This window comes from Didymella exigua (assembly GCF_010094145.1).
Source record: "Didymella exigua CBS 183.55 unplaced genomic scaffold M421scaffold_47, whole genome shotgun sequence".
In the NCBI taxonomy this organism is placed as follows: domain Eukaryota; kingdom Fungi; phylum Ascomycota; class Dothideomycetes; order Pleosporales; family Didymellaceae; genus Didymella; species Didymella exigua.
Window position 1 is genome coordinate 104973 of NW_022984821.1, and position 25565 is coordinate 130537.

A 25565-nucleotide genomic window follows, 5' to 3' on the forward strand; every position below is an offset into this window, starting at 1 on the left:
ACCATCCCCGCCATGTCCCTCCGCAGAACAGCAGCACACTTGCCCTCGCGCTCCGTGCACTTGCGCATCGTGCCACGGCCCGCCAATCTATCCGAAAGCCGTGAGATCTTCCGCGTGCTGCAGCGCTTCGGCGAGATCAACACGTACAAGCACCTCCGGGTGGGTTCCTCGACTGCAGCTGCCACAGCGCTGTGCTGACTACGAGACAGTACGAATACCACAACCCCGCAGACAATGTCGCACTGGCCATCTTCCGCACCCCCGAGGCTGCGCAACGAGCCCTCAACGCCTCGCCCCTCCGCTTCTCGCTCGAGCGCGAGGTAAACACCACCGAGCCCTTGTCCTACGCCGCAGACCCCGAAGACGACCCCGACAGCCTTCCCCAAGCACCTTCCGCGAACGACACCTCCGCCCTGACCTCGCCCAGCCGCCTGCTCACCCGCACGCCCCCAACCCCCCCCAACCCCCCTCCCTCGGCACCAACACCGCTGCCCTTCGCTGCCCCGCCCCCAAGAGCAACAGCAACGAAATGGTTCCAGGTCACGCTCGACCGCTCGCGCGCCGTACACCAGGACTTTGTCGAGCGCCAGCCGCTGTGGAAGCAGTTCACGCCCATGAAGAGCATGGCGCAGGAGGATCTGGCCAAGATCGTGCCGCACGCGGGCTTGGCTGATGTGAGCAAGAGACCGCCGCACGCGCACCGGACGCCCAACAAGGTGCTGAGGAAGATGGCCGGCTGGGTTGGGGGCGCGATGCCGACGCTGAGGGGCATTTGGGAGGAGAGCCAGGGGAAGAGGGGGCAGGGCCTTGGAAGGCCGTGAGATCACGGCCCAGGATAGATGCGCACACCTGCCCAGTCGACACTGATGCGACGCAGACGAAGTGGACTCAGCTGGCACACCACGTGGAACAAGATGAACGCATCATACACAAGGACTCACCTCGATCAAAGCTGCTCCTAAAAGACCACCGTTGTCAGCGCGCCGGAGCATGAACATGATGCTCCAGACCGGTCGGATATCAACCAAGCACCGATGCGCCCCCTCTTTCTCCCCACCCCGGCCAGACCCAGACACACTGTCCTTGGCACCAGTACGACAACTCCGCCCGGACATGGGAGAACTCGGAGCATTCGGAGCATCCGACATGGCCTCGCTCGACGACGGAAACCCAGCGGCATGGCTCAAGACTGACGCTGTGGCTCCCAGCACAACCCACCTATCCCACGAAGAGCTAGATCGCCGGCAGTCTCAAGGCTTGCTTCCTTCTCCCATCAATATTCCAGCAAACTTGACCGTCACGACATATTGAATCCACATCGAACCGCCGTCGATCGTTGTCGATGGAGGAGTATCTCGGCATCCAGCTGGATGTACCGGAGTGATGCTACTGTGATGTTGTTTTTTCTACTGAAGGAACGGGCAAGGCTTTGAGCGGAAGGATTTTGAGGGCCGCGGATCGGCATGGTAGCGCATTGCGTCTACGATGCATCTTGCAGCACATCGCGCTCTAGGAATGAGGTTCAGTATGGCACAGCGATTTGCTATTAGTGCTGCCTTGAAGGGTTTATAGGTGTTGCCCACAAGTAAGGAGGTGGAGTGTTGACGTTTGCAAGATCGATAGGAGTCGGTGGCATATATGGCGGAATTAGCAGTAAGTCTGTGTAACGAGAGCAACGTTCGCAATGCAGCTGAACCTGAACGGCAAGGCGAAACGAAATAGAAGAACATCTTCACGGAAAAATACAGTGCTCATAAACATGAACAATTCGCTTGCTCGCTACAACGGGTATGTGACAGAACAAAAACAACAACAACAACAACAACAACAACAACAACAACAACAACAACAACAACAACAACAACAACGGCTTAACCCAGGCATTGCTCAATGCAGCGCCGGTCGCTCGCCCAGGAATAACTTCCTAAGTCCCGAACTCCATCTGCGCTTCGGCTTCTGCCTGTCCTGCTCTTTCGCAGCGCCCTTCATGGATCTAAAACTGCGGCTGGTCATAGGCGTTCTTCGCGGCTTCGCTTTGTCCCCCTCGCTCTCTTCTGTGATACCCAGTGCATCGACGTTCTGCGGTGCGTGATGGTAGAAGCTGGCCCAGCGCTTTGGCTCTTTCCTCGGCTCTTTCCTCGGCGATCCGGTGCTCGTGCTAGGGCGGTCTGAGTACGGTGTCGGCGGTGAGTACGTGTAGCTGCTGTGCCTGCTACGGGCCGAACCGAAGGAGAATGGACTGGGGCGGATACTCGGGCTACCAGCGGAGGTAGAAGGACGGGTGTGAGTGGGCGTCTTCGGGGGCTGTAAGAAATCGTCTGTAGCCCATGGGGGTGGTGAAGGGCGACCCGATCGCTTCCTGAGGACCTGACGGGGACGTTGGCTGGATTGAGATGTCAGCAGAGGTTATTGCAGCAGCAGCGCATGTGAAACTTACGACCGACCTCGCTTCTCAAGCTCATGCAGCTGGTGCTCGCTCTCCTTAAGGGTCCTCTTCAAATCGTCTCGTTCCTTGCGCATTCCCTTCAACTTGATTGCCTGCTCGTCTCGCTGCATGCGGATGCGTTCTACTTCCTTTGCCCATTCGTCAAGGTCCTCGGGCGATGAGTCTATGCTAGCAACGGTTGACGCTCTGCTTGGCTGGCTGCGGAGACTGCGACCAGTGCTGCTAGGTATTGGGCTGAGATTGCGATTCTTAGCCGGACTTGCCCATTCGATATGGTCCCTAGCTCGCGATGGCGTGGCAGGTGCACTTGGCTCCGATGCGCTGTGCCATTCCTCAAGAACCTCGAGGTGGCGAATCTTCTCTTGCAGTGTCGCGACGAGTTCCTCAAAGGCCTTCTTGTCCTCACGAAGTTCGCGCACTTCTTGCTCCAGCGATGCAAATGACATGGTAAAATCGTGCTTGTTTTGTCGAAGCTCTGCAATCGTGGCGTCCTTGGCATGCATTTGATTGCGTAGATGGCTATTGCTGCGCATGTGCGAGTCATCGCTGGCTTGTCGCTCCTTCTGCAGTTGGGCATCATGGTCCCTTCTGAGGCTGTTGTACGCTGTGTGAATCTCTTTGAGCCGATGTTCACTTGAGATACTTCGCTCCTGGAAAAAACGTTCTTTGTCTTGCAACTCTTCAGTCATCTTCTCTTTGCCCTTGTTGAGAGTGGCCAACTGCTCTTCTTGATCATCAATCTGGTGATGAAGATCAGAATTCTGGCTGATCAAGTCTTCGATTTCGCGTTCACTCTCAGAGAGCCTGCCCTTGTACTTCAAGTTCGAGCTCTGCGACTCTTCGAGCTTGGCTTCCGACTCTTGAACAAATTTCTCCAGACGCTTCTCACTCTCCTCGAACGCAGCTTCAGTTACAGCCATGTCAGACTGAACCCTACTCAAGAACTCTTCAAGCCGTGCATTCGTCTCGCGCACGTTAGTCAGGTCGTCTTCAGCTGAGGCAAGACGGTGGAGGAGATCGCTCTCACTTGCCTCCAGTTTGGCGTTGGTCTCGCGTAGGATCTCGAACTGCTCGTCAGCCTCGACACTTCTAGCGTCTTGCACGAAGCCTTCAGAGACAGCAATGTCGAGACGCATCTGTGTCGCGTGCAGGTCACGCTCGAGGTCGGTATTGCGCTGCGACAAAGCTGTGGAACGCTCATCCAGCATAGAGTTCGTATCTCGCTGCTGGCCCAGCTCTTCACGGATGCTTGTCAGTTCTTGTTCGGATTTGCGAATCTCAGTCTCCAGTTCAGCGATGCGGAATCGATGTTGCTCCAGCTCTGTACGAGCATCAGAAAGCTGGAGTATAAGAACCTCCTTTTGAGATTCCAGCTCAGTCTCGCGCAATCGTGAAGCCGAAAACTCGCTGCGGACGCTTTCGCTTTGTGCCAGAGCCTCCTTGTACTGTCGCTCCAAGTTGTTTCGTTCTTCGCGCAAGGTCGACAGCTCCTCGTTGCTAGCCGAGAGCTTCGAGTTGAGATCGGCCTTCTCCTTCTCGATCGCTTCGAGGCGTGAGTGCGCAGATGTCAGCCCAGCTTCGAGAGTCTGAACGCATTGCGAAGCGCCCTGAAGCTGTTCCTGTACGTTTGCCCTTTCCTGTCGTACGCATTCGAGCTCATTGACGTTCTGAGCTAGTTCTGCATCGACTACAGCCTTGCCTGCTTCCAGAGTACCCAATCGTAAAGCCAGGTTATCGTGCTCCTTACCAACTGTGCCACTTTCGTGCATGACGCTCTCGAGCTGAGTCTCGAGTTGTGCTTTGGCGTGCTTGATAGTGGCTAGATCTTCGTCCGTTCTGGCCAGCTTATCGTTGAGAGTTTGGTTGCGTGACTCCAAATCATTCAGCTGAGACTGGGTCGATACAAGGTGTCGTTCGAGCTCTGTGCGAGACGTGCTCATGTCATCGAGACGGAGCTCGGCACTTTGCTTATCCTCCTGGATCTGTAAAAGCTCATTATCTTTGTTGGAAAGCTGCGATAGAAGCTGGGCGTTGCGAGACTCCACGTCGCTCATGGCGGTCTGTGTTGATGACAGGTCCTTCCCGATAGCTGCGCTTGTGGCCAGGGTTGCGGTAAGGTTCTTCTCAGCTTCGGCTTGGGACTGGCGAGACTTGGTCAGATCCTGAATTGTGACGTCGAGTTTACTCTGTGTATCATCCTGGAGTCGCTGAAGGGTAATCAGATCCTCATAGGTGCTCTTAAGCTGCGTCTCAGCTGCGTCCCTGACCTTTTGTAGGTGGCTTGAATCTGCTACTGCTGCCTGGAGCTTGCTTTCCAGATCGCTCTTAGCTTGTCGAAGACCTTCGAGTTCTGTTTGTGCAGTGTGAAGTTGCTCGTCAGAATCAGCCATGCTCTTCTGCAAGGCTTCGAAGGCCTCATTTGCAGTCTCGAGCTTCAGAGTCAGATCGCAAAAGTTCGTCGTGCTATCGTCCAGGCGCGTCTGCAGGACTTGGACATCTTGCTCAAGCTTCTTTTTGGAGTTGATAGTAGCGGTAAGCTTTTCTTCACTAGTCGTCCTCGCCTGGCGAAGATCCTCAATCTCGGCGTCTGCGAGGGACAGTTTCATCTCGAGGTCTTGTTCAACATCAGCCTTCGTCTGATGCAAGTCCGCCAGCTCCTGATTGGCGTGAGCTAGCTTGGATACCAGAGCCGTGTTCTCAGACACACCGCTTTCGAATTGTGACCGAACGTTGTTCAACTCTTGCTCAAGTCCAGACTTGAAGTTCAATGAAGCAGCGAGCTTCCTGTCCATGTCAAGCCTGAGCTGATGAAGTCCTTGGATTTCGCCATCTGCGCTAGCCAGTTTGCAGGTCATTCCAGATCTCTCTGTCTCTAGCACGTCGACGCGCGACCGAGATGTGGCGATTTCCTCTTCGAGACTCTGTTTCGAGCTCAGTGCGGTACTGAGTCTCTCGTTGGCGTCGGCTTTGGCACGTCGAAGGGCTTCGACTTCTTCTCCTGTACCGGCCAGCTTCGCATCAAGTCGAGCCGTCTCCGATCCGAGTTCATCTATACGTGATTGCGATACTACGAGATTTTTCTCGAGCTCAGTGTTGGAGCCAATTAAGGTGCGGAGCTGGGTCTCGATGTTTATCTTGTGGTGTCGTGCAGCTTTTAGTTGGCTTTCCAGATCCGTGTTCGATTCGGTCGACCTCTCCAGCTCACTCTCTACGTAAGCCTTGCTGCGGTAAACAGCCACGAGTTCATCTTCGGTCGTTGACAGCCTTTGGCTAAGGGAACCCTCTTTGGCGTCGACCAGAGCAAGTCGGGCCTTCGTCGATCGTAATTCGTCTACAAATTGAGTATGGGTGGCTTGCAGGGCGGCATATTTCTGATCAGCCTCTTCTTTAGCCTGTCGAATTTGAGCGATATCTTCTTGCAAAGCTGCGCTCTCCGTTTGACGTTGTGCCGCAACATGATCGACCTCCTCCAGCTTCGACTGCACCGAGTCTAGTTGACGCTCCAGATCTGCAATCTTGACAGTGAGGCCTCGGACCTGAGCTTCTGCTTCTTCTCTGGCGTTTAAGGTCTCGTTCAGTTGGTCGTTCAGGTCGGCAATCTTGGCATCAGATGCCTTGCCATCCATCTGGACGATATGTAGACGTTCATCAATCTTCGTCTTCGCCTCGCGACTATCCTTGAGTGCCACCTCGAGTTCAGATGCAAGCTTCTTTAGTGTTTTGCTCTCATTCTGCGCACTTTCAAGGCGGCTCTCGACTTCAGACTTGAACGTCTGGGTCGAGCCTAGGTCCTTCTCAAGTTGCTCCACACTCGCCCGCAAAGTCCGAGATTCAAGCTCCATGTCGTGCATGCGACCGCGAATGCCGTCATACTGACTCTGCAGGTCTGCCTTCGATGTCTGAACTTCCTTCAGTCGTAGCTCAATCTCACTCTTGGACGTCTGGGCTTGTCGCAACTCTTCTTGTAACGACGCTTTCAAGCGCTCAGACGCTGACAACAGCTCTGTAAGAGCCGCAACCGAGGTTTCCATCTCACGGAGTTGTTCATTGCTTGTGCGCAGGTCGTTGTTCAGTCGTGCCTCGGTTTCAGCCTTCGCGTCACGACTCTCGCGTAGTTCGGTTTCGAAAGCAGATGCTCGGGCTTCGGAACTGGAGAGCTTTTCCTGCCATTGGGTCCACTCTGCCTCGATGGAACTGAGCGCAATTTTACTTTCTTCGAGTTCATCGGAGAGCTGTAAGAACGACTGCTGCGTTGACTTCAGCTGGGCCTCAAGATCTGCTTTCGCATTCGTGAGATTTTTGAGCTTCGCTTGGCTCTCAGAGTCGATCCGCTCCAACGAGCGAGTCTTCTCTTTGAAGACCTGCAGACTCGATTCGAGAGTGCTCTGCTTCTTGCGCAACTGCTGAAGTTCCGCATGAAGCTGTGACTTGGCTGTCGTCTCTTGATGAAGGCTCTGTCCCAATGCACGAAGCTTAGCCTGAGTTTGAGTGTCGATTTGCTCCAGCTGTTCTATGCGTTCGCGCGCAGTCTCTAGATCCGTATTCAAATTCTCGTAGGACGAGTATAATATGTCAAGCTCGGATTGTAGCTTCTTCTTTGCGCCAATCTCCGCTTGATAGCGCTCGTTCAACACACGAAAGTCGTCCTCAAGTTTGCCTCTAGCACCACGAACCTCATCCAGCTCTTGCGCCAGAGTGCTACGCTCTCGTGCCTCTCTGTCGAAGTGTGACTGCAAGGCCGACATCTCCTTTCGCAGCACAATTAAGGCTTCCTCGGAGTTCTTCCTGTTGCTCGTTGCCTCACCGACCTGATCTCGCAAAGCCGAGATAACGTCGCCGCTCACTTTGATCTTTTTGTCGTTGTCCGCAAGGATCGTTTCGTATCCGGCAATTTTCTGCTCCAGAAGCTCTACGTACTGTGTACCCCTATCGAGGCGCTTTTGCGCGTCAAGATGTGCCGCGTCCTTTTCTGCAAGGCGATGATGAAGATCCTCTTCCTGCTGCTCAGACCTCTCAAGCCTGTGTTGCAGATCGCGCAAGCTAGTCTCTAGAGATGATGTCGTCTTCTCCAGTTCTTCCTGGCGAGCCTCGCCATCATCCAGTCGTTGTTCCAAAGCGGCCTTTTCTTTTTCCAGAACTTCAATTACCCCCAATTCTTGTGCGTTGCTTTGTTCCAGTTCTGCAATCTCCTTACTCTTCGCTTGCAAGTCTTGCTTCAGGCTTTCTTCCGAAGCCCTCAGCGCCGCAAGTTGTTGTTGGGCAGCTTCCAATGTCTCCGTCACGCAAACTCTTGTACGCTCCAGCTCAACGATCTGAGACTTGTGAATGCGCACTTCCTCTGTGAGTTCAACCTTCGCGGATTCGAGCAGTCGGCCATCTTCTTTGCCCTTTTTACACTCTGCTTGCAGTAAGGCGATGCGGTTGCGACATGCAGCGAGGGCCTGATCAGAGTCATGCTTTGCTTTGATCAAGCGGCTGTCTGAGGTGCGTATTTCGGTGACGTGGTTCTGTTCAGGGATGAGCTCCCAGTCTGTATCGTGCCAATCGGAGGAAGTCGGGCGGGGTGGTGTTCTGGGTGGATGTGGCGGAATCTCAGGGACGTCAGCCCGGCGAGTTGGCGGCGACGGCGGAGGAGATAACGGACTTGGTTGACGGCGATGTTGCGCTTGCAACTTAGGATTGGCATCTACAATCGTGTTCAGCAGAGCCTGGGTTACTAGCAACAAGGTACTTACACTGCAAGGTCAACATGGAAGCCCTTTCCAAAGCCTCCAATATTTCCTTGTTTCTGCCTTCCTCAATGCGCAGCGATCGTTTCAACGCTTCGACCCTCTTCTCCGCATCCTTCCCGTCAAGATAGTGGCTTTTCCTACTTCTGACCAAGTTGCGAGCGCTTGTTGCGATCTGCTTCTCCTTCACAGATATGTTGACGGCCATGCGGAATGCCATACGGCGCAGAGAGGCCACTGATTGCTTCGCCTCGGTGCCGGCGATCCGATGTGCCTTGAGCTCCGTACGTAGATTGTTACGCTGGTTCTTGATGTAGGACAAGTGCGCCCAATTGGTAATCGGGGTGAGCTTATCCTCGTCCTTCGGGCTTGAGGCATGATCGTCTAGAGTGCTGGTTCCATCAAGTGTCTGCGATTGTGAGCCCCAATGATCGAGCATGAAGCTGCTTTCCATGGACGATATCGATCGCTCCATAGGTGATGCGCCTGGCGGCCGCGTCCGCGACTTGGACCTGTCTTGTTTATTCATACTGACTGGAAGGATATTCTCCAACCCCAGACCGGTGAGTATGGTAGGAAGGCGGTCTTCCTCCGTGGTGTTGGATTTGGACGCCATGACGGACGGTGGTTTCACGTGTTCATAGGGTATTCCGGCAATTGTTTACAGTCCTAAGAGTTCCGAAAATTGGGGACGTGTGCCAATCAGGGCTGCCACGCGACAGAGGCAATGGGTGGTTGGGGGATGTGGATCCGCTGCCAGCAGGTACTCGTACTCCTCAGGGCTGAGTGTTGACGTGGGGTGAGATGTATGGTGATTGTCGCCGAAGACTCGTCGCCGAAGACTCGAAAATTAACCGCAGGACTTGCAAGGTAAGAATAACGCTCAAACACGAAGGAAACGTCAAGCGCTGACTAGCAAGAACTGCGAAGTAAAAGCAGGTTGGGGTAAGAAAACACCAAAGGAGGGGTCATAAACAGCAGGCGCCCAGCTGGGCACACGACGACCTCCAGACCTGATTGTTGTTCAGCGGCTGTCGTGCGGGAGACGAACGCTGGGCGGTTAGAGCGCGGCTGCCGTCATCAGAGGAAGAAACTTCGATGCGCCTGTTGCACGATCAGGAGGACAACTCCGCGTTGACGTCCGACATGGTCCTTGCTGCGCGCGAGCGATGGAGCCACTTTCCAGGGCATGGATGGGTCCTGTTGCTGTCCCGCAGCTTGCAAACTTCTCTCGTGATGCTGCGCTACTGCCAGGATGCAGGCTACTGATAGCCACAAACAACCAGCGTCATCCTTCCAGAAGGGACGGAATCCTCGGAGGCAGGAAGTATGCAGTCTGTCTGAGCAACGCCTTTCTGATCTGACCAGAGTGCTGATGGTTAGAAGAACATTTCAGCTGCCTTTTTCTGTAAAAGGAGACAATGCGCAAAGTCCAGCATCTCAATAATCTCGGCTTTGTTTTGCTCGAGTCCCACCGTTGCGCTAACCGGATGTTCCATCTCGGCTGCGATCTTGAGATCGCCAGGTTATAGACGAACATCCCAGATCTCGAGGCTATGTTCAATTTGTGGGGGCGACACCAAACACCAAATCCTCAGGACAATATCTCTGTCCTACAGATCTGTGGAAAGGCGTATCGTGTCAGTTGGCTCATCTTGCTGTCCCCAGCGATACTGATCGCCTCTGGGCTTATCGTGTCACGAGAGCACTGTCCAGAGAGCGGCAAAGGGAGAGTTATCGTAATATTTGGCCACAATAGAAGCCATGTCGCGAAAGAACAAGCGTAGAGGCGTTAAAGATCCGGACATGCCGCGGACTGACAAGGTTGCACGGTCTGCCTGCTCATAAAGGAAGAGCATTCCTTGCTGACGACGCGGTTGACGACGCAGCACTCACAGGTCCCCGCTCTTACTCATCAGTGCCAATGTTTTCTCGTTGCATCTCGCCGATGTTTACTTCCACAAACCGTTGCACACTGTGACCCATGGAGGACAAGCGTAACAATGACGAGAGTGAACCCACGACCCCCCGTAACACCAACCCTCACACGACCGATCCACTTTCCAGAACATAGCAAGAGAACGAGCAATACTCTACATTCTGGGGCATCGCTTTCAGGAATGTCGCAAGCGCGTGCCTCTTCCATAATCATGTCTTTGGCATGGTGCAAGGACGCCGCCACGCGACTGCAAGGGCTGCAGAGAGATGGTCGCACAGGAAAAAGACAACAGAGCGCACCTGAACTTGAGTTGTGGCAGCATGGCGAGCCAGCTTCGTGGCATAATCGTGTCGTTTCCCACTTGCTGTTCCAGACCCAAAGTGCATCGATTCAGTCGTGAACCATGGAACCAGCACAGCAGAAACGTCAGCAGCTCCACCACTTCACCATATTGGTCGAGCATGTCGTTTTTCGGCTGCGACGCGATACTGTGCCCTCCCACCAGTCAACAACAGATACCGTCAAGACCTCGCTGCGACGGACGCTTTCCAAACCGTTCAAGGACAGACGGCAACCTTCGAAGGAACGAATCCTTGAGGAGAAACCTGTGACCGGTGCAGATGAGCCTAAAATATCGCCAACGCGTGGCAAGTCCCTGAGAACTGCGCCGAAGCTGTCGCGCGAAATCATGGCGAACAATTTGCACCAGGTCGAGGACTATGTGCGCCGTACAAGCGTCCGCGTACAACATCTGGAAGCGCTTATCGAAAAAGAATACTCGACAATTGGTCAAGTCACTGAAATTAAGAGGCAACTCAAAACAGCACACAGAAACCTAGAGAAGTTTCACTTCGAGCGATGTCCGCTGCTTGGCAACGATGTCAATGCGTGGGTCTTGGGCGCCATGCGACTTGCATGGCAGGCATATCGTCGAATGGTGAAGCTGGAGGAGAAGCTGAGGAGCCTTCCAGTAAGCCTCTCAGACAGCGATGATTGGGTTGGAGACTATGAGAAAGAATCGCCAGTCATGATTGGGATCGAGATGGAGCCAGAGAAGAAGCTGCTAGACGCTGACACCATGGCTGGCGCTGCAGAAGAACCACGAAGACAACGAGTGCAGCCTGTCACGTACGTCCCGACTGGGATGAAAGGTGCCAGATTGAACGCACACGTATCGAAAGCAACTACGCTTCCCATGAAAGGACATACGGATACATACCGGATGTCTGGTGCTCTGCCATCAACCGAAGAATTGCCCTTTGATCCTTCCCCAACACAGGCGTCATCTGAGGTGATACCCGTTACGACGCCTCGAAGGCTTCCTCGATTGATAACAAATGACCTGGGCTTAGTGGACAATGGCCATTGCGATGGCGCATATGACAGCGACGATTCCCTGTATGAGACCCGGATACGACGCCGTAGAGCTGAACAGAGGAAAGAGTGGTCTGTTGTCGAAAAGCTCGATCCGGTCCAAGCTACCCTGTCGAAGACTGAGGTAGAAGCCCGCCTACGAGAGGAAGAAGAAGAACTGGCACCCATCCTCATCGAACCGGACAGGCGGCGACAGGGCAGCTGCGATGGCTCTATGGTGACGGACATGGTGATGAACAACGTTCTTAACGACAACTACGTCGTACCGTATCTTCATTTTATCAAGCACCACGAACTGCGAGCGCTCAAACGATGGCTAGTGGTCAATCAGTATGTCAGGAAGTCGTTTGCAATCAGCCGCATGGAGAAGGTGCTGCATTGCATCGAGCTTTTGCAGACTGGATGTCGTTATGAGACCATCGCAACCATTTTCTCACGGACACCGCGACAGGTAGAGAGCTCCTGCCACGAAGTCATGGAAGGACTTCTGGAGCTACACGGCTTTACCATGATCAAGGCCCGCGATCAAGAGATGTATACGACGCTCTGGGGTCTCTGGTGCAGGAAGTATGAAAACCCTCAAAATCAGCATCCAGCCGCTTACTATTACGGCTTTGACTGGCTGGATATTGGCAAGGTCATGGTGACGCTCAACCTCTACATTGGCAGATGGCGCGAGCAAGGGAAGTTCTCGCTCGAAGGACCATCGCTCAATTGGGGCAAGTTCTTCGACGCAGAGGGAACAGGTCGATTCCCGCGGATGGATCAGCCCTTGCGGTTGCAATACAGCACTATCAGCACTAATTCCAGCGACGCCTTGGACAACGAGAGCGAAGAAGAGGACTATGACGATAGTGATGGTTCCCTTTACGATGGAGGCGCAGTTCAAACGGTCTGAAGGAGTGTCACTACTGGCAGGTATCGAGCAAGTCTGGGGTCGAGGGTTTCAGATCCAATCGGCTTTCACTCCCAGAACGGCAGCTGACCTCTTTCGGTATCTTCAAACAAGGCCGCAATGCCAAGTCCGGCATCATCAGCAGGGATGCAGCACATGGAACTCGCAGGTATCTCCACATCGAAGCACTCGCGGGCCCGCCGTGTTTTCATCGCAAGACAAACCGTTCGCTAGCACGGGCACTGGTGTTGCATCGCAGCGCTTCTGCGATAATAGAAAGAGCGATGTGGCGCACGAACTGGCTATCCACGGGGACACGGCCGAATGTCGCGGTTTCACAATTCGTATCACTGCTTGGCCCTCCCGCCTGACGCAATTCCAAGGTTGCGCCCCTCCCGCGCCCTGCATACTAGACGCTTGGTCGCACAGGCGGTTGTGAGTGTCGCCGAGTCTTGCTCGAGGCTAATTGCTGGCCGTTTGAGCAGACTGAAGGCTGAGACAAGCGCGGCCATTGCGCTCGTTGCTTGTAATGCGCGGCTACAAGGTGCCGCAAAGTTCCTTTTCAAGATTCTTGAGGGATCGACCTTGGCTACCTGCATCGCCGGCTGTCATTGGTCTGCACTGTGCACGGCATTCCTGCACCCTGCGCTAGCTCCCCTGAGTGTAATCTCTTCGGTCAATCTGCGCCTCTCTTTCACCACCCAGCTTCAAACACTCCCTTGCCGCTCCCTTGGGCATATCGTCCCCCTCTTTCCTTTTCTCCTTGCGAGAGGTCACTCCTTCACCGGAACGTCATTCCTTTTGCTGCTGCGACTGCGCGTCTGGTCTACGCGCAAACACTCCTTCGAATTCCAATACTTGAGCGAATCTACCATCACACCAACACAATGAAGTTATTCACACTTTCCACGATCGCATTCCTTGCGAGCGTGTTTCCCACATCATGGGCACAGACTCACACCGCCTGTAACCCTCTGAACACGACCGGATGTCCTGACATGGAAGCTCTTGGTGGCAATGCGACCTTCTATTGGAACAAGACCGGCATCCCCACTGGCAGCAAGGTCTGGGAGAAGCAGAACCAGGGCAGTATCGACTGGAGCGAGGAGGCCAAGGGTGCGACTTTCACAGTGGAGCGTTCGGGTGACTCGCCCATGGTGCAGTCCAAATTCTACATGTTGTTCGGTCGCTTTGAGGTCGTCATGAAGGCTGCTAAGGGCCAAGGCATTGTTTCGTCGGCTATCTTGCAATCTGAGGCTCTCGACGAGATCGACTGGGAGTTTCTCGGCACAAACACCAAGCAATGTCTCACCAACTACTTCGGCAAGGGCAATACCAGCGCCTACGACCGCGGCAAAGACTTTGACATGGATGCTCCACAAGACCAGTTCCACAACTACACCATCGACTGGACTGCGGAACGTATCCAGTGGTGGCTTGACGGCAAGATACTGCGTGAGCTCCTTTTCGCCGATGCTCTCAATGGCAAGAATTACCCGCAGACCCCCATGAACATCCGCCTAGGTGTCTGGGCTGGTGGTGACGTTGCCAACAACGATCCCGGAGTTGTGGAGTGGGCTGGAGGCAAGACAGACTTCAAGGACGGACCTTTCACCATGACGGTGCAGACCATCTACGCCGAGGACTACACGAAGGGTGCCAAATACAGCTGGGCGGACATGGATTCGAGCGGTTCCTACAAGAAGGTCAAGGTCATCAGGTAAGCTCATTCTTCCCTGACATGGCAGAAGCACCTGCTAACACACTCCAGCCCCACTGAGAAGTCCGATGTCCTGAAGGAGATTCAAAACCCCACCGGCGTTCGCAACAACTGGAAGGCTCTGTCCGCTGGCGCGAAGAGCGGGATCATCATCGGTGCGCTCGCCGTCTTCGGTGTCCTCGTCTGCCTCCTCATCTTCTGCTGCATCAAGCAGCGCCGTGCCGGAAAGCGCGAGCACGCTGCCCTGCTGGCTGGCGAACAGAAGGAGGCTGCCGAACTCGAGGAATACAAGAGACAGATGCAGGGCGGCAAGTTTGGCTTCGGTAGCAACGTCAACCGCGTCTAAACAATCCGCGGCAGCTCATTGACACACATGCCGCCCGAGGGCCTACGTATGTCGAAGGTGCTTGCCATGTCACCAGATCTTTGTTTCAGTAGCCGGCCAACGCCGTGGCGGAGTTGTTGGCGCAGGTTTGCGTAGATGTTCATGTCACTGTCACGATCGATTTCCCTTTCTGCGTTCTCTATTGCAAACCATATACCCTTGCCTTCTTGCACTCACATTAAGGCTGTAGCTGGTTACCTAGTCCGACAATATACGGCTTGATGCCTATAATACTGTAATCCCGTATGCAATCTGAAATTGTCCAACCGTAGTGGCAACCTAGTTGAGGGGAGACAATGCGTGGATGTCGCAGCGATCGACGACTCCTGTGAAGTTGATGGCTCCTTCTTGACGACTTGGTCAACACCATGACACGGTCAACACACAGCATTTCCTTCGACTAGGCTGGGTAACTTCATCTTCGCCTACCATCTTCATCTCTTCGTGCGCAAGGTGCCACATGCATCGGCTTGTGCTCGTCATGATTCCTTCAGCGAGATTGGCAAGTTTGGCAATGCAGCCAGCGTCATCGGCCGTAACTGTCCTGCGACATCATTCCGTCCTCAAGATGCGGCGAACATTGCAAGTCTGAGGCGATGCATCGGATGAGCCCTCATGCTCAGAGAAGTATCGGTCAAAATAAAGATCGGGCTTGGACGTTGCTTGGTTTTCCAAGGACCTGGACGCTCATAGGTGTTGTGCCTTTTGCAGCTTGCTCTCGTCACATGAAATTTGGCTAGGGAAGAAACCCCCCCACACCCCAGATTGCGGCTCCAATCGGCAGGTGTCGGCAAGAGCGGCCAGTGACCTGCCTCGGCTGCACGTAACACGGCCTCGCCTCCCATCATTTTCTTTCTGTATCTTGGACCTTTGCAAGAACACTGCACAATTCACATCATGTCTTCAATCGCGAGAACACTCAGGCCACTGACCCGCGCAGCCACGGCCTCGTCCCGCCGCCCCCTCCGCCCTGCTGTCACACGCGCCACTCCCCAGTATGCCATGTCTCCGGCTCTCAGCTGGCACGACTCACGATTGCTGATATCTGCAGAATACGATGCCTCTCTTCGACCGCACCTCGTCGCGATGCCGCTGTCGACATTTCCGATATCCCACCCACACCCATCACACATCTGTCCGAGACTGAAGCCATGATGGGCGAAGCAGTCGCCAAGTTCGCCTCGGAAGTCATCCTGCCCAAGGCCCGTGAGATGGACGAGGCAGAGGCCATGGACCCTGCTGTGGTCGAGCAGCTCTTCGAGCAAGGCCTGATGGGCATTGAGATCCCCGAAGAGTACGGCGGCTCGGGCATGAACTTCACCAGCGCCATCATCGCTATTGAGGAGCTGGCGCGCGTCGACCCCAGCGTGAGTGTCATGTGCGACGTGCACAACACGCTCGTCAACACCGCGATCCTCAAGTGGGGCAGCGAGCACATCAAGAAAAAGTACCTGCCCAAGCTCGCCACCAACACCGTCGGCTCGTTTTGTTTGTCTGAGCCGGTGAGCGGATCCGATGCGTTTGCGCTGGCGACCAAGGCCGTCAAGACTGATAGCGGGTACAAGATCAGCGGGAGCAAGATGTGGATCACCAACAGCGTGGAGGCCAACTTTTTCATTGTGTTTGCCAACCTTGCCCCTGAGAAGAAGTACAAGGGCATCACGGCGTTTATCGTCGAGAAGGGCACAAAGGGCTTCAGCATCGCGAAGAAGGAGAAGAAGCTCGGTATCAAGGCGTCCAGCACGTGCGTCATCAACTTCGACGATGTTGAGATCCCCAAGGAGAATCTACTCGGTGAGGAGGGCCACGGGTACAAATACGCCATTGGTCTGCTGAATGAGGGCCGCATCGGTATTGCGGCGCAGATGACTGGTCTGGCACTGGGTGCGTTCGAGAACGCTGCTGGGTTAGTCCACCACCATCCATCCTTCGCATCTAATACTAATGTGTGTTGGCAGATACGCATGGAACGACCGCAAGCAGTTCGGCCAACTCATCGGCGAGTTCCAAGGCATGCAGCACCAGTTCGCACAAGCCTGGGTCGAGATCTGCGCCGCCCGCGCTCTCGTCTACAATGCCGCCCGCAAGAAGGAGGCCGGCGAAGATTTCGTCATGGACGCCGCCATGGCCAAGCTGTACGCCTCGCAGGTCGCAGGTAAGGTCTCTGGTCAGGCTGTTGAGTGGATGGGTGGTATGGGTTTCGTGAGAGAGGGGCTGGCTGAGAAATACTTCAGGGATAGCAAGATTGGCGCTATCTACGAGGGGACAAGTAACATCCAGCTTACGACTATTGCGAAGCATTTGCAGAAGCTGTACACGAAGTAGATGAAAGATGATTTGAACGCCCTCGAGCAATATAGATCATCATCAAGGTACTGTAGTTCTTCATCACAGCTAAGTACTACTGTGCTTGCGAGAGATTATCTTTACCTATCGCTAGGGAGACTACAGCAACCATCATCAATATTGCACACATCCTCGATCGCATACTCAAATCCAATCATCCATTCCATCGCAGCAATATCAGCCTCAGCCTCCGCAAGCACATTCGAGTCCGGCATCTCCGGCTCAAAGATTTGCTTCAGATGGCGTTGCAACAGGCGCTCACCAGCCGGCCACCCCATCCCAAAAGCCCGGGTGGTCTCCTTCACATTGCCGCGAAACTCTGGGACGCAACGCAACACCTTCCCCAGGAAGTCGTCGATGTCGCCGCAATCGCGGTCATACAGCGCTATGGCAGCTGCCTGGTACATTGCGCTCTTCGTCGTGAACTTCGCATCCTCACAGCCCTGTTCTGCAAGCGCGGCAGCGTAGATCTGGCGATAACGATGCGTTGTGAATCCCAGGTGTGGCGCTGTCTCGAGGTTGTTAAGGTACGCCGGCATCCAATCCTTCTGCAGAAACAGCGGTGCAGACGCCGCGCCGACACAACGTGGGACAGTGGCGCAGCGGTCCCAGTCAATGATGCCGGTCACGTTACCCTCATCGTCGACGAGGATGTTCTGCAGATCCAGGTCGGAGTGGTGCAGAGTAAACGTCTCCTTGCACTCGGAGGGATTGAAAACGGGCTGGGCGAAGATCATGTCCAGCACTTTGCGCGCGCCAAGGATGTAATTCTGCGTCTTGGTGTCCGCGATGAGCGCGTCAAGCATGCGCATCGAGCTGGGTCGAGCGCGCACGTAGTCCGGTGTAGAGGCGCAGACTGGACGCTCTATGTAATCGTTGCTGCCGGAGTTGTCCCACTGATACTGTGCACCGATCGATGGGGCTACTGAGCCGTCTAGCGGGATGATAGGCATGCCTGTCTCGTTGAAAGACAGAGTGTTGATCTCGGCCATGGCCTTCGCGAGGGAGCGGAGGAATGTGATGCGTTTCTTCTCGACCGCAGGAGATGGGAGGTCCCCGAGGCGGAAGTTCGTGTCGGGGTCGTCGTCGTACTCTTCATCGAACCAGATCCTATGCGCGCTCTTGCCGGGGAGGTGGGTCATCATGATGAAGGGGTGACCAAGGATGTTGGTAAAGTCGCCCGAGTACGTGCATACTTGTGGCACGGGAGCTGATGTGTACCTGTTCATGTACTCGATGGTTTCTACTTCACGCTGCATCATATACTTGTCTTGTGCTGTCCAGTGATTGACTGTGGCATGACCAGGTACACGGACGATGTATAGGTCGACTCTGCCACGCGATAGTACACCGACATAGGAGACTGCGTTGAAGGTGCCTCTCTTGTAGGCGAGGCACCGGGCTTCTTTCAGGGGGCCTGAGAAGGTGCAGGTGCGCGATACAAGGTCTATATATCGGCTCTCTGGGATTGCGTCGATAGTTTCCCAATCGCAGCGAGGATGGCCGGTATCATCGTCACCGTCGTCATCCTCCTCGTGCGATTCCAGCTCCTTTTCCAGCTCCGATTCCACTTCATCCTGGAATTCTGGTGGCTGTGATGCCTCTTTGGCCGGTCGGAAGTGGTCTAAAAATTTGGTCAACATATTAAGTGTCTCGAGTATCGATACAGGAGGTATCTGTGGGAATGTTCAAGGCTGATATGGATTGCGTGATGCTGTGTCTGTAGAATAGTTCGAAGTAAAAGACGTGTGGTGTTAATGGACCCAAAGTCTTAACTTATGTTTTTATTTCGTTTGAGAGACACATGAGTACACAAAGACACAACCGCGTTGTGCACAACGTTAGTAACTAAGACATGAGGAAACCCCTTTGTTGTTAGCCAGGACACTCTTACCGCCAACATCGTTTAGTCTTAGTTCGAAAAACTGTGCATATACTGCCATGTGTTTTGAGTTCCATTAATCGGAAATCTGAAGAACTTAGAGTTGAAGACATGCGATGTATCGGCTCCGCTAATCAGGAGGGGATACCTCGATCAGCTTCACTACTGTCTCAGTAATATCTCGAGGCATTGCAATATATGTTGACGTTTAAAGTCTCGTGTTCTGTCTATTCCCAACTTACACCAGCTGCAACATTCGCATCACACATAATTCTGCCTCACATACACTGAACCAAACTCACAAACTCACGATCACGGTCACTGAAATGATTGAGAACAGAAATACTGGAGCTCTCCATATTAGAGATTTTAAAAATGGCAAAACGGTGTGGTCGGTCGATGTGCCGGTGGTCGCACTTCACAAGGAGCCCCGTGCACAACGACGACGACGAGATCACTACGTCTAGCTTGCCTTTCAGGGAACTGATACCAAATTGGACTACCTTAGAACCTAAATGGAAGAACCCTGCGACCTGTAACAAGTTTGCCAGTGCCCATCACGGAAGTTCTGGAGGGAAGAAATTGTCTGACTTCAAAACCTTCCATCTGGCATGCTGTCTCGAGTTCATTAACAAGACTGTAGGCGGGGTAAACCACCTAGTACGCTGCATGAACGTCTTCGCAGTCGATTTCAATCAGTGCTGTGTACATACTAAAGCTATGTACAAAGATGGTCCTAACAGGATCTACACGTTGATGAAACGTAAAGAGACTGCTAACTGGGGTATGATCAAAGACACTAACGTTCAACAACAACCCAAGCCGATCGTCGAGTGGCAGCTAGGAGATCTGAACCGGGAGGCTGCAGCTGCAAAAATCGAGGAGGCGATTGCTTCCGGTTTGGATACTAGCGCTGTATGGGGGTCCATAAACGCTGCTCTAGATACTCAGACGCGTATCGCAAAGAAGCTAGAGATCGCTCAAACTCGTGGTACGCATAGAAGGTTGATGCTGACTCGCAGCCAGATGCTGCGACTAGGCGCAAAGCTACTTTAACTGAAAAATCCAAGAACCCCAACGTGGACCGTCGCAAGACCGACTATAGGCTACTATGGGGTTCCTCCAAATTGAATGCGGTATCTTAGGTCAATTACAAAAGTAAGCCAGTATTCATGCAATATACATATCACATCTTTGACTAGGCAAGGTCTGATGGGTTGACGCCCAGCGAGATGGGGTCGGCAAAGTTCCTCGGAAAGGAAATGCTACGCCTCGTAATTGCTACTGTTGCCTTTTTCTATCGAGTATCTACCCTCATATTGATTGATAATCGGGTCTAGTTCTACCTCATGTTCCCTTGATCAAGTGCCTAAAGTAGTCTCTCAAGAAGTACGAGCTCCGTTTCGGATACCTCGTCTTGTGCTCACTCTTGAAATCAATCCAGGTGCACCCAAACCGATCCTCATACCCTGCCGCCCACTCCCAGTTGTCAGTGAATGTCCAGCCAAAATAGCTACGAACGTCAACGCCATCCTGCACCGCGCGCGCCAACTCGCGAAGATAGCTGTGGAAGAACTCAACCCTGAACGTGTCATTCAGCACACGCTCCGGTGGAGGCGCTTCGACATGCTCGCCCTTCGCAGTGGTCCCATTCTCCGTCATGTAGATCGGCACATGGTACCTGTCCCAGATCCAACGCAGCAGCTTCCCGAAGCCTTCAGGTGCTGTGCGCAGCCAATAAGTATCGCTCTCCGCGCCTCTGCTCTTTCCCTCGGAGTTTGTGTCGAGTTTCTCCACGTTGCCTAAGTGATCATTGATATCTGCTGGTCCGTCGAGATGCCGCACAAAAAAGGTAGTGTATGTGTTCATGCCGTAGAAATCAGAACTTCCTTTGACCAAAGCCCTTTCCTCGTCTGTAAATGAAGGGAGGCGATTGCCAAGCTGATCTCGCATTGACCGGGGATAGTCGCCATGTCCGTAGATCGGGTCTGCGAACCACGCTATTTCGAACTCGCGTGCGCGCTGTGCAGCCGCGACATCCTTCGGATCATTGGCATCCCAAGGCTCCGAGTAGTTGCCGTGCAGTGTGATGCCGATCTGACCTCCTTGCTTCTCCTTAAATACTTCGCGGTACACTTTCACGGCGTGTGCGTGCGAGACAAGCTCGGTGTGCGCGACAATGAAGGTCTCAGTCGAGCTGTCGCCTTCATCGTTGCGATCGCGGAACGAGCTTCGGGCTGGGGCATGGACGCCTGCTGCGTAGCCAGCAAGTGTGTAGACGCCAGGCTCGTTGTAAGTAATCCAGTGTTTCACGCGGTCGCCGAAGCGCTCGAAGCAGAGGCGTGCGTAGCGTACGAAGTCGGTCGTGTACTTGTCTTGATTGAGCATGCCTCCATATCGATCTTCTAGGGCTTGTGGTGTATCCCAATGGAAGAGTGTGACGAAGGGGGTAATTCCATTCGTTACCAGTTCGTCGATAAGATTGTTGTAATACTCCACACCCGTTTCGTTCACCGGCTCTTCAGCGCCTCCAAGTGGAATTAGTCGCGACCAAGCCAACGAGAAGCGGTATGCAGTGACACCGAAGCTCTTCATGAGTGTAACGTCTTGCTTGTAGAGATCATAAGCACATGTTGCATCTTCGTTGGTGCTTCCATCTTTTACTTTGCCAGGTGTGTGACAGAACCTATCCCATATTGATTCGCCTTTGCCATCTTTGTTCCAGGCGCCTTCGACTTGAGCAGCCGCAGTAGCGAAGCCCCAGTGGAAGTCTGATGGTAGGGTGCTTTTGAGCTCGGCGTCGGGTGAGCCATCAAATGCATGTGTCCATGACATGTCGTATCGTACTTGATTGAATGATATGGAAATATGCCTGCCAAATTGTCTTTGAGATCGTCTCGAGGGGTCAACAATCAGCGTTGGGTGGTTCAGCGGACTTTGTGGAACAAAAAATACTTGCTTCGGAACTACCTGTTGTGGACCTACCGGCAAAAGGTCGATCTCCACGCACGTCGTCGCATCTGATCATCATTCAACACACACGTGAAGCTTGTTGATGGTCTCGATACGGTAAGCTCTTGCGGGACGTACATGCGGATGAAAGCGGGCAAGCGTTGTGCTTATTGGCGGAATTGGAAAGCTTCGTGTCCGGAGTAAACGTTACCGAAGACATGTGTTCGATACGACGTTGATTTTGAATTCGTCCTTGAATTAGGATGTTCTACTATATACCATAAGTAGCCAGTATCAGGCTTCTGGCATGATTTGCTCGCAGCCTTGCGCTCACCACGGCGCGTTATCCTCGAACCACTCCGGGAAGAAAGGCTCAAGCGCTACCGGGATTTTGGAAGGGCGGAGATCAGGGTGAGCTTCGATGATGGTCTTTTTCATCTCTTGATATAGAATCTTGTATCCGTCGCCGCTGAGATGCAGGCCTACGTTGTTGAGCGATCAGTACTGTGTCTTGTTTGGATAGCTCCAGGGCTTCGTCGGAAGACTCACCATCATACAACAGCCGCGCCAGGACAACGCTCCGCTCCGCGCGCATATCTCCTGGTATTAGAATCTCGACCCCGCGTTCGGTTAAAAGTGAGGCATTCCACCCCACTGTGGCTTCCTCCATGCATGCGGTCCACAAATCCACAACGGCCACACCCATTTCCTCACCAACCTTCCTCACTCCCTCAGCATACTTTTGGGCTGTTGCAGCCTTCCGCGCCGACCTTCCAGGTTCGTCCCAATGTTCAAATCCCCACTCATCAATTGGTGGGGGCGTGATTAGTAGTACTCTGATGTCTTCATGAGCCTGAACTCTTGGGTGCTTGATTAGGCGTCGTAGATTCTCTTCGAATACACGCAGAGGCACATGTTGCCCTGTGGTATCTGGGAAGGAGATGTCGTTGGCCCCAAAGAAGATGCTCTGCGGACCATGAGCATCAATTTCCAGGCTAAATGAGTCAACCTACGAGAAGACGAACTCGACCTTGCCCTGGCCTTGGGATAATCCTGGGCAGTACACTTAGTGCATTAACAGTGTTATAGCCACTGAAGCCGCGTTTCACGAAATCGATGCGCCTTGAGTAGTCTGAATCTGTCGTCAGAATCAGAAGCATAGATGTCGAAGCAATCGCACCATGTTGGAGAGCTTGGTAGCAACTGAAGCCAAGCGTAGGATCTCCGTCACTCTGCGTGATTGAGTCGCCGAAAAAAAGGAACTGATCGTGTATGAAGGGAGGGACCTCGGGGAGATTGATCTCGTTCAAAGTGGGATCCTTATTTTTCTGCAGTAGGCCATCCTGAGTGCGGTTGGAGGAGATCATGTTGTTCAGTGCGCATGCTGTTCAAGCATACGAGGCTGTGACCACTACCCAACTCGTGAATGATGTCAGAATGCTAACCTCGGCTAACATCCGCGGCTTATGTTGTGATCGCCTATGACTGCAGGCACTTCGACTGCAATGCCTTTGTCAGATGCATCTGCCCCTGTGTAGTGGAATACGACAGTAGCTCTATGTCCAAACAACGATTTGACGCGTACAGAGTCCTGAATATGGCCATCGTCCCAGTCGAACGCAAGCTCAAAACCGCCATGGCATCGTGCACCTCGAACATTCCCCTTCTTCCATTCAACAGGACATGATGGAAGTAGTCGCAAGAGCCGAACAGGACCTTCTTCCCGGCTGGATTGAGCTTCCTCGTGAGACTGCACGAGACACTCGGCAATTCCAGCAGCTCCACCAAAATTCCCATCAATCTGAAAAGGTGGGTGATTGTCTAGCATGTTTGGTAGGGTACTGCCCCTCAACAACGCTTCGATGTTTCTATAGCACTCCGTTGGTTGTCTTAGTCGAGCCCAGAAGTTTATGAGCCAGGCTCTCGACCACCCAGTATGACCTCCCCCGTGCTCGAGCCGGCGCATCAGTGTCTTCTTCGCAGCCTCTACAAGCTTTGGATCCGAGGAGGTAGTCAATGTATTGCCAGGATGAATTGCATAGAGATGGGATACGTGCCGATGGCCCAATTCGGTCTCCTCGAAGTCATTGGGGCCCCACTCTTGGATAGTTCCGGTCTTTGAGCTAATGTTGATCGGTGGTAGCCGCGACAGCGCAGATTCAACAGCAGACAAACGATGTATGGAGCTGGAGCTGACCCCAAGGACACGATCGATTCGAAGGAAGTCATTGAAGACGTGCCGTACAATCTCCATGTCCATAGTTGAGCCTTCGCAGAAAACACCCGTCTCCTGGCTTTCGTGGTGTAGGAACGTGTTCTCAGGTGACAAGGAAGGACTTGCGGTGAGATATTGGCCGTTCGCATCTTCGATGAGGAAGTCCAGCAGGAAGTCAACGCAGCCCTCAATGGCAGGTAGCATCCGGCTTAGCAGTGACCCGTCTCCAGTGAAGCTGTAATATCCCCAAACGTGAGTGCAAAGCCACGCACCGCCCAGCGGCCAAAGAGTTGACGGCATCCAGCGATCCTGTGTTTCCGTATCTCCGAAAATGTCGGTACAATGGTGTGCGCACCACCCACGACACCCCCATACCTCTGACGCCGTCTGCTTGCCATTGACGGCCATACGCTCCAACAGATCAAAAAGCGGAAGCTCGCATTCAGATAAATTGGAAACGTGCGCAGCCCAGTAGCACATTTGAAGGTTTACGTTTATCGTGAACTTGGAGCCCCATGGCGGCTGAAATGTTGGGTTCCATATACCCTGAAGGTTGGCTGGCAAGGCTTTGGGATACGTGCGACTGCACGACAAGAGAAGATACCTTGCATACGCGTGATATAGTGCGGTCAACCCAGGATCGCGAGAATTCATCAGCCGTTCCGACGTTGTAAGCTGTGTGTTGTTTGGAAACAGCTGAATGCTCATGCGGTTGAAGAGTATTTGCCAGTCCTCGACATGTCGTCGCCACAGAGCTTCGGGCCCGATTCGCATTGCACCTTCCACTTCTACCATCGCCGCCTGTTGAACATCGCTATGACGATACTGAGTATGAGCAGCAAGTACAATGACTGCGTCTCTGGCTGTGATTTCCAACTCGCGGCCAAAAACCTTGATGCCTCCTTCGCCGTGAACTTGCGCTCCTGCCACAATGCACAGGCTATTGCTGCCCTTACCGCCTGGTGTTGCATGCAAAACGATACACCCATCTATGATCTCGATCGAATCTAGGAACTCATTGACTTCCCATTCGATGTCACTCATTCGTGTCAAGCTAATCTTGAAAGAAATCTGCTCGTCCGCTACAACACGAAGCGCGATGGTATTGTCTGCATGCGTAGCAATAATCTCGCGACGCACTCGGGTTCCATTGACAGCATATTGCACTACTGCTTCGGCCCGAGTAAGATCAAGGCTCCTTTCGTAGCTTCTCACTACGTCTTCGGACCTGAAAGTTTGCTGCTCGGTAGAATACTCGAAGTCGATCGTACACGTGCCTAGCGGCTCGTAATGTCTCATGCTCTTCGGGGTAGCGAGGAAGCGTTTCCCAACCAGGACTTCGGCATCGCGATGTCTTCCGGCGCGGATAAGTTGCCTTAACTCATCGAGATGGTGTTTTGCTCCGACTGGAGTGCGGTTCATCGGGCCTCCGTACCAGACACTTTCTTCGTTCAAGCGCAACGTCTCTTTGTGAACGCCCCCATAGACCATAGCTCCAAGGCGGCCGTTACCAAGCGGGAGGGCGCCATTCCAGTCAGATGCGGGGGAGTCGTAGCGAAGCATGGGGTGCCTGAGATCTGATTGGGTTGCAAACGATGTGCCACCGGTTAATGTCGCGGATGAGCTGGGCTGATCGGATCCTTCTCCATGCTCTGGACTTCGACGTGCCAGCATTTATGCAC

The 25565-nt window shown here is 53.5% G+C and overlaps 10 protein-coding genes across 10 annotated transcripts; 6 read left to right on the plus strand and 4 right to left on the minus strand.

Moving 5' to 3' along the window:
* Nucleotides 1–12: 12 nt before the first annotated feature.
* Nucleotides 13–821, plus strand: M421DRAFT_74785 (uncharacterized protein; the record flags this gene model as incomplete). Its single annotated transcript, XM_033597077.1, has 2 exons — nucleotides 13–159; nucleotides 210–821. 2 exons carry the CDS (start codon nucleotides 13–15, stop codon nucleotides 819–821), a joined length of 759 nt encoding a protein of 252 aa, XP_033443929.1.
* Nucleotides 822–7831: 7010 nt separating this feature from the next.
* Nucleotides 7832–9111, minus strand: M421DRAFT_307625 (uncharacterized protein). Its single transcript, XM_033589173.1, has one exon. It carries the CDS (start codon nucleotides 8789–8791, stop codon nucleotides 8120–8122), a length of 672 nt encoding a protein of 223 aa, XP_033443930.1. The 5' UTR covers nucleotides 8792–9111; the 3' UTR covers nucleotides 7832–8119.
* M421DRAFT_307672 (uncharacterized protein) lies at nucleotides 9069–10017 on the plus strand. Its single transcript, XM_033589174.1, has 2 exons — nucleotides 9069–9509; nucleotides 9562–10017. The coding sequence occupies exons 1-2, from the start codon at nucleotides 9345–9347 to the stop codon at nucleotides 9850–9852; spliced, it is 456 nt and encodes a 151-aa protein (XP_033443931.1). The 5' UTR covers nucleotides 9069–9344; the 3' UTR covers nucleotides 9853–10017.
* Nucleotides 10018–10422: 405 nt separating this feature from the next.
* M421DRAFT_307540 (uncharacterized protein) lies at nucleotides 10423–12454 on the plus strand. The gene has a single exon (XM_033589170.1). It carries the CDS (start codon nucleotides 10518–10520, stop codon nucleotides 12384–12386), a length of 1869 nt encoding a protein of 622 aa, XP_033443932.1. The 5' UTR covers nucleotides 10423–10517; the 3' UTR covers nucleotides 12387–12454.
* A 577-nt stretch (nucleotides 12455–13031) lies between these two features.
* Nucleotides 13032–14558, plus strand: M421DRAFT_307558 (glycoside hydrolase family 16 protein). Its single transcript, XM_033589171.1, has 2 exons — nucleotides 13032–14103; nucleotides 14155–14558. The coding sequence occupies exons 1-2, from the start codon at nucleotides 13271–13273 to the stop codon at nucleotides 14447–14449; spliced, it is 1128 nt and encodes a 375-aa protein (XP_033443933.1). The 5' UTR covers nucleotides 13032–13270; the 3' UTR covers nucleotides 14450–14558.
* An 827-nt stretch (nucleotides 14559–15385) lies between these two features.
* M421DRAFT_74566 (acyl-CoA dehydrogenase NM domain-like protein) lies at nucleotides 15386–16813 on the plus strand (the record flags this gene model as incomplete). Its single annotated transcript, XM_033597057.1, has 3 exons — nucleotides 15386–15483; nucleotides 15540–16394; nucleotides 16447–16813. 3 exons carry the CDS (start codon nucleotides 15386–15388, stop codon nucleotides 16811–16813), a joined length of 1320 nt encoding a protein of 439 aa, XP_033443934.1.
* Nucleotides 16814–16914: 101 nt separating this feature from the next.
* On the minus strand, nucleotides 16915–18477 carry M421DRAFT_9470 (uncharacterized protein; the record flags this gene model as incomplete). The annotated part of the gene is made up of 1 exon (XM_033598228.1): nucleotides 16915–18477. One exon carries the CDS (start codon nucleotides 18475–18477, stop codon nucleotides 16915–16917), a length of 1563 nt encoding a protein of 520 aa, XP_033443935.1.
* Nucleotides 18478–19091: 614 nt separating this feature from the next.
* M421DRAFT_405305 (uncharacterized protein) lies at nucleotides 19092–19938 on the plus strand (the record flags this gene model as incomplete). Its single annotated transcript, XM_033590293.1, has 2 exons — nucleotides 19092–19707; nucleotides 19743–19938. 2 exons carry the CDS (start codon nucleotides 19092–19094, stop codon nucleotides 19859–19861), a joined length of 735 nt encoding a protein of 244 aa, XP_033443936.1. The 3' UTR covers nucleotides 19862–19938.
* A 125-nt stretch (nucleotides 19939–20063) lies between these two features.
* On the minus strand, nucleotides 20064–21551 carry M421DRAFT_74698 (glycoside hydrolase family 1 protein; the record flags this gene model as incomplete). The annotated part of the gene is made up of 1 exon (XM_033597066.1): nucleotides 20064–21551. One exon carries the CDS (start codon nucleotides 21549–21551, stop codon nucleotides 20064–20066), a length of 1488 nt encoding a protein of 495 aa, XP_033443937.1.
* Nucleotides 21552–21926: 375 nt separating this feature from the next.
* Nucleotides 21927–25557, minus strand: M421DRAFT_95954 (glycoside hydrolase family 95 protein; the record flags this gene model as incomplete). Its single annotated transcript, XM_033598353.1, has 5 exons — nucleotides 21927–21939; nucleotides 22003–22150; nucleotides 22218–22635; nucleotides 22682–22806; nucleotides 23124–25557. 5 exons carry the CDS (start codon nucleotides 25555–25557, stop codon nucleotides 21927–21929), a joined length of 3138 nt encoding a protein of 1045 aa, XP_033443938.1.
* Between the last annotated feature and the right edge of the window lie 8 nt (nucleotides 25558–25565).

Excerpts from the sequence above, each read along its gene's own strand:
- M421DRAFT_307625 (XM_033589173.1), bottom strand. The coding sequence starts at position 8,791 with ATGGCGTCCAAATCCAACACCACGGAGGAAGACCGCCTTCCTACCATA.
- M421DRAFT_307672 (XM_033589174.1), top strand. The coding sequence starts at position 9,345 with ATGGAGCCACTTTCCAGGGCATGGATGGGTCCTGTTGCTGTCCCGCAG. Across the intron at positions 9,510-9,561 it reads TCGGAGGCAGGAAGTATGCA|AACATTTCAGCTGCCTTTTT; the intron begins GTCTGTCTGAGC and ends GATGGTTAGAAG.
- M421DRAFT_307540 (XM_033589170.1), top strand. The coding sequence starts at position 10,518 with ATGGAACCAGCACAGCAGAAACGTCAGCAGCTCCACCACTTCACCATA.
- M421DRAFT_307558 (XM_033589171.1), top strand. The coding sequence starts at position 13,271 with ATGAAGTTATTCACACTTTCCACGATCGCATTCCTTGCGAGCGTGTTT. Across the intron at positions 14,104-14,154 it reads AAGAAGGTCAAGGTCATCAG|CCCCACTGAGAAGTCCGATG; the intron begins GTAAGCTCATTC and ends AACACACTCCAG.